The sequence below is a fragment of the Phyllostomus discolor genome, chromosome 8 (genome assembly GCF_004126475.2).
Source record: "Phyllostomus discolor isolate MPI-MPIP mPhyDis1 chromosome 8, mPhyDis1.pri.v3, whole genome shotgun sequence".
In the NCBI taxonomy this organism is placed as follows: Eukaryota; Metazoa; Chordata; class Mammalia; order Chiroptera; family Phyllostomidae; genus Phyllostomus; species Phyllostomus discolor.
Genome location: NC_040910.2, coordinates 1,808,546 through 1,814,717, shown reverse-complemented (window position 1 = coordinate 1,814,717; position 6,172 = coordinate 1,808,546). Strand labels below are relative to the sequence as shown.

The 6,172-nt window shown below is 58.3% G+C and overlaps 1 protein-coding gene across 1 annotated transcript; it reads left to right on the top strand.

Moving 5' to 3' along the window:
* The first annotated feature begins 313 nt into the window (after nt 1-313).
* On the top strand, nt 314-3,390 carry FABP2 (fatty acid binding protein 2). Its single transcript, XM_028522045.2, has 4 exons — nt 314-533; nt 1,549-1,721; nt 2,593-2,700; nt 3,078-3,390. The coding sequence occupies exons 1-4, from the start codon at nt 467-469 to the stop codon at nt 3,126-3,128; spliced, it is 399 nt and encodes a 132-aa protein (XP_028377846.1). The 5' UTR covers nt 314-466; the 3' UTR covers nt 3,129-3,390.
* Nucleotides 3,391-6,172: the final 2,782 nt, after the last annotated feature.

The following is a 6,172-nucleotide window of genomic DNA, read 5'->3' as shown; positions in this document are numbered from 1 at the left end:
CAGCCTTACAGCTGCTTGGCCAGCAAGCCCCGCTGGCTGGCGAGGTGGCTGCCCTTATAAAAAGTGAAAGGCTGTTAGCACTCTCGCTTCCCAGATGTTACTTGGTGAGCGCTCCAAATCACGTTATCTCCCCGGAAGTGCACCCTCTGAACTCGTGAGCAATAAAAAAAACCTATCTTCAGATGGTGTGCACTCTGAAACAAATGTGTCCACACACGAGTCCAAGTTCAAGGAGGCGTCCGCTCAGCCTGTCGCAAGTCAGTTGACTTTCGGAAGGGGAACTAAGGAGTCTGTAGGAAGGGGAGCCGGCTGGGCCTTCTGTGTACCCAGGCGACCTCCTGAACTTTGAACTTCCACATCACAGCACCCGGTCAAGTCTGAGATAAGGAGCGGGATAAATTCCCCCCGAGGGCCAGCCCTGGGTCTCGGGCTTCCTGGAGGCTGACCCCGCTGCTGCACTCACACCATGGCGTTCGACGGGACCTGGAAGATCGACCAGAATGAGAACTACGAGAAGTTCATGGAGAAAATGGGTGAGCGCTTCTTCTTTCGTGGTTCCCTCTTCTGCTTCTCCTGGGCGTCTCCGCCACCCCCTCCGCCCCGGGGCTGCGGCCGAAAACCCAGGCCGAGTGCTGGGGCGGAGGGGGAAGCGGCCTCCTCCCTGAGCCCCACCAGGGAAAGCCGGCGGGTGTTTCTGGTTAGAGAGCAACAAAGGGCGGCGAGGAACGGGAACCCCAGACCTTGGGAGGCTGGGTTCTAGGGGCTGGAAAAGCAAGGAGCGTGGGGTACAGGGAGGGAGAGGCATCCCATCAGACGCCACAGCGCTGAGTGAGGAGACTGGGTTCTCTCCCCTCTGACGTGAAAACCTTCTGGGACCGTCTCATGACCTTACGTAGTTTCTAAATGCAGCTGATCTTAATTTTATACCACTTCTCTGGCAGCGCGTGCGCTGCACAAGACGGGCAAAAAAAATGTTGTGTTGTTGCCACCGAGTAAAAACCTGCTTCCATTGCCACCTGCAGTGCAGAGTTCCTACGTGCAAACGTGTGGCACTGGCACACTCTACCAGGGCGAACTTGACTGTAAAGGTTTCGAACTGTCGAATTTTCGTGGCAGAAACGCCACAGAAGGCAAAGAGAACCATGAAGGTCGAAATTTAAAATGTCGTGGAAGCAAAGGCACAGTGAACAAGGAACGCCGCACGTGCAGAATTCAAGTCGAACACCCTCATAAACAAACGGACAGTTTTAACCCTTCACTCGTCCTACGTGGAGTTCGGCTGACTTCACTCTGAAACAAAAAGTCTGATAACTGGAACAAAGTGACTTAGTTCTAAGATCCTATCATTTTATGCTTCCTTTAACCTTTCATAAATTTCGGAAAACGTGCTCTTTCTGTGTTGTAGCTTGAACTTTGTCTAGAGAAGCAATCTGAACGCTCTTGCGCAAAGCCCATGCTCCCAGCCCCGCCCCCCCCCATATTAACACGGAGTCCACATGGACCAGCGGTGGTCCTGACTCCGCGGCACCCACTGTCGCCCCCCTGCAGGCCTCAACGTGGTGAAGAGGAAGCTGGCGGCCCACGACAACCTGAAGCTGATCATCACACAAGAAGGGAACAAGTTCACAGTCAAAGAATCCAGCAACTTTCGGACCACCGAAATCGTGTTTGAGCTTGGCGTTGCTTTTAACTACAGCCTGGCAGACGGCACTGAACTCAGTGTGAGCACTTTTTAAACGCATTGCATCCCTGACTTCTCTGCACAGCGCTGTTAAAACAGTCTCTGCTTTCTGTCGCTGGGGGGTTGAGTCCAGGTGGGTCTCCTCCGTTCATGAGCTTATCCGCAGCAGAGATCGCACACGCTGGCGGAGCACGTAAAAGTTTTTATTTTCATCCACGCCTGTAAGGAGCCTGGACTGAACCGTAAGAGTTAGAAAAAACCCTTCCAGGGACCGAGTGTAGGCCTGTCCATAAAGGAGAGCTTGGTGTTTTCAAGGTCACGTAGCCGACAGCAGCGAAAACTTGCAGTTCTCCCAATTAAACCTAACAGGCGTTTAATGAATGTGGTCGAAATGATAACATAACTGACGGAATTAGTGGATGAGTGGGTGCCCAACGGGAGGGTCTAATGCCACAGGTAGGTCGCGCCTTCTAAGGCCAAAGGTACTAAATTTTAGGGGACCATGTGTCTCAACGGATTTTTTTTTAACTTTTCTGTGCTCAGAATTTTTCTAGTTAAATTCTATGTTTGCAGTGCCACTTACATTGTTAAATATTTGATCAACTATGACCTTTTAAAAGTCGCTGTAACAATTACCTAAGGGTAAGCCAGCACGTATCCCACCGGCACTTGGGGCGCCCCTGAGCCAGGTGCTCACTGACAGAGCCGGAGCCTGCGTAGGTCCTGGCCCCGCCCCCGGCCCCGCCCCCACCCCGGGCCTGCACGTGACTCCCGGGCGTGCTTCCTCTTGGGAACCCCCCCTCTCAGGGGCCCCTGCGGGTGGGAGGGGCCCCCCCTGCACAGCTCAGTGCCGTCGTTGACACAGGCAGACCCTAAAAACGCTCTTTTTTGACTTGGTTATTTTCGCGCAGGGGACCTGGACCCTAGAGGAAGGTAAACTCGTTGGAAAATTCAAGCGGGTGGACAACGGAAAGGAGCTGAACGCGGTCCGGGAGGTGGTCGGCGACCAGATGGTCCAGGTGAGCCGCGCGAGGACCCCGGCTCCTCGCCTCGCCCAGAAGAGCTACATGACACGTGTTTACTTCCGTGGTGGCCGAGTTCTGTCCTCAGTAAATAGACGGCTACTTTTCCCGTAAAGCCTCTGATGTAAAGACTAGACGTCTTTGCAGATGCCGGTCCACTGAAGAGGTCTTCCGTGCACATGGATGCACGGGGCCTGCTTCACCTGCAAGTCTGGCTCAGACCAGAACGGGTGTTAATGGGTGTGTCCTGCACCTGTCCGAAAGGTCACTATCGAGTGCAGCAAAAATATTGTGAACACGTTTCACACTACTCTGGTCTCTCAGTTCCGCCTTGAGTCTGACCGCTGAACTCTCCCATCTGTCCACCCTTCCAGACTTACGTGTACGAGGGCGTGGAGGCCAAGAGGATCTTCAAGAAGGAGTGAGCGCGGCCCCTGGGGGCTCAGCCCAGAGCCGCTGGTCTCTCCCTGCCCCCCACGGCGCTGCCGACCCACTCGGCCCCTCGTCAGCAGCGGCCACGGGCTGACACTTCCAGTCTCGCCGAAGCAAAAGGAGTGGAAGCTGATTAGGCCTGACCCTGGTTTCATGCTCTAAGATGTATGTCCGTCGGCGTCCTAAAGAATTTGTGACCTATTTTAAAACAGATAAATAAATACTGTCCCTCCACTGCTGTGTAAGTCGTCTCTCCTTAAAAAAAGAAAAAAAAGCTACGTGGCACAACCATGTGTATCAATAGACTGTTTGGTTTTTTCCCAACATTTGGGAAACCATAAATGTAGACCATTTTGGGGGGCTTTAAAGTCTCGCACTGGTTTTAAAATAACCATCAGTCGAGTACACTATTACAAAAACCACATGTCCAACCAGAAAACGCACAGATAAGGAAATCGAACGGAAAATTATCCCTGAATGAGCCCCGACCCGGATCTGGTCAGCACTCAGACTCAACACACCCCACTCCAGTCACTGTCCCCGGTGGGAGCACTGTGGCCGCACGAGAGGACCCAAAGGACGTGCACCTGGGGGACCTGCAGACTGTCCCCACCCCCACCCCCGTCCCCAACTCCCAGGCCTGGCTGAGCAACTCCACGTGAACCTTCTGCTCCCCCTGCCCCCTGCTGTCCTCCGAGGTCAGAGTCTCGGGGCAGAGCCCGGGGGACCGAGTGCACTGGCCCTCGGACACCAAAGGTGTCCCCTCCACACCAGCCCCTCCTCAGGGGCGCGGCCAAGAGCCGAGTGCAAACCTCCTCCTCTGCTCAGAGCCTCACGTGAGGCTGCGTGACAGCAGGGGGTGCAATGGGGGTGGCGGGGGTCACTTTTTACAACTCTGTCTCTGTGAACTTTTGCTCTGGGCGCCTCTTCCCACGGATGAAGGTCACAGCATCCTCCCAGCTCCCGCTGTGACCAGGTGCTGTCCCGAGTGCCCGTGTGTGGGGCGGAGGCGCCGGAACGTGGGAGGGAGAGATCTGAGTGGGAGCCGTGACTGAGCAGATCAGAGAATCTCTCGCACAAGCAAGAAGCAAAGCCCCCTGTTTGTCCATAAGGCCACTGGAAATGTCACACAGGACACAGCCATCATCCAGGTCTTCGCACACTCTGTCTGGAAGTGAAGGCTCACAGGGAGCCCACCTCTCCAGCCCCACCCGCCTGCTCCCACCTCTCCAGCCCCACCCGCCTGCTCCCACCTCTCCAGCCCCACCTGCCTGCTCCCACGTCTCCAGCCTCACCCTCCTGTGTGTTTGGAACGGGGAAGCGCAGGCGCCGGCCACACCTGGCCGTGGGGGGACGGCGCATGCAGGTCTGCCGGCCTGAGGACGCTGTCGGGGTCCGGCTGAGGACGGGAGCTGAAGGCAGGCCTGGACGTCCAGTCCAGGACACCAGGGTCAATGCCGTTGCCCAGCCCGCCATAAATAAAACACCTTAAGGAAAAGCACCCCTCACCCCCCACTCCGTGGCGCCCCAGAGCAGTGCACCGAATGCCCCAGGCGAGCCTGGAAGACAGCGGCCGCCAGGGTCAGGCCCGTCTCCGGTCTGGCCACACGGTGGGTCACCGTCTCCACAACCTGCACCCGCTCCAGGGTGGCTCTCCCTCCCGCTCTGCGCGAGGGCTGGACAGCAGCCTGTCACTTGCCGAGTGGCTGCCACTGCTGCGGCCCCTCCTTGGGAAGCGGACCTGGGCATCAGGCCGACCCAGCTGACCCGACCAGGGCAGCCGGCCTCACGCAGTGGGGCCAGTTCGTGGGCGCTGGCGAAGGGGCACCCCCAGTGCCCGAACCCAGGAGCACCGCCCCTCGGAGAGTCTGCTCGTGGACAACTGCACAGTCGTTGGAAGGGAGGAAAGAGGTTTGGAGGGGACAGAGCAGGCAGGCGGCGCGGGGAGGTCACGAGTGTGACACCATGCGCAGGCAGACGACGGCAGTTAGGAGCCGCCGGGGCAGCAAGCGCTGACACGCTTACATGCGGAACGTGGTGTCTGGGGCGAGCTTTAAAATGCTCCCCCCCCCCGCGGGGCACTGAGGGAGGTACAGATGAGGCAAGACTGGCCACAGCTGGCGACTGTGGCGGCTCCTGGAGAGTGCCGACACCCAGCGGGTCCCCTGGGTGCTGAGCAGGGATGTGACAACTCATTAACCTTTCTCCCTGCATTCCTACTTGAGAGTTTTCCGTAACAAAACCCTAAAAATACAATACATACATATATAACGGCAGAAGCCGAGTGCACCCCGTCCCTTCCTTGCTGTGACCTTGTCTGAGTCCCCACCGTCTCTCCCCGGACTCCTGGGATGACGGAAAAGACCTCCCACCCTCTGCGCCCCCTACCCCAGCCTCAGCCTCTTTCCAACGCAGCAGCTAGGGAGACCTTCAAACACCGGCCGGAGACCACGCCCCCCTCTGCTCGGAGCCCCTCTCCCAGTCCACAGGGGAGGGGGACAGCGAGGGCCCTGGCAGTGGCGGCAGACCCTCGCGCGTACTCAGGCCCCCCAGCCACCGTCTGACGGTCCCGCGGCAGTGCCTGGGGGAGGAGTACTCGGAGGAGAAAGCAGCCTGGAGCAAAGCCCGAGGGCAGGAGCAGGTGGAGAAGTGTGGCGTGCAAGGAGCTCGCAAGGAGCGGCTGGTCAGAGTGCCCCAGACCCCCCGGGACTGACCGGGAATGACCACAAAGTCCGGGAAACACAGGCGGACTCAGCCCTCCGGCCCCGTGGGGATGTCGTGCGAAACAGACGGGGCGTGGGGTCGCACACCCCCCCACCTCCCATCCCGAACTCAAGGGCCGTCCTCCCTCAGGAGGCGGGGACAGTGGGACGACCCCCTGCGGCGGCTGTTCAGGGGGGGTTGCAGACCGAGCACCCGCATGAGGGGGCCCTGCGTGAAGCCCACACGCAGCGCACCGCTGGCTCCGCCCCCCGCCCTTCTCTGGCAGAGAAAGCCGGGCGCTGTCTCTCTGGACGCCCGGGAGTCTTCTGTGAAA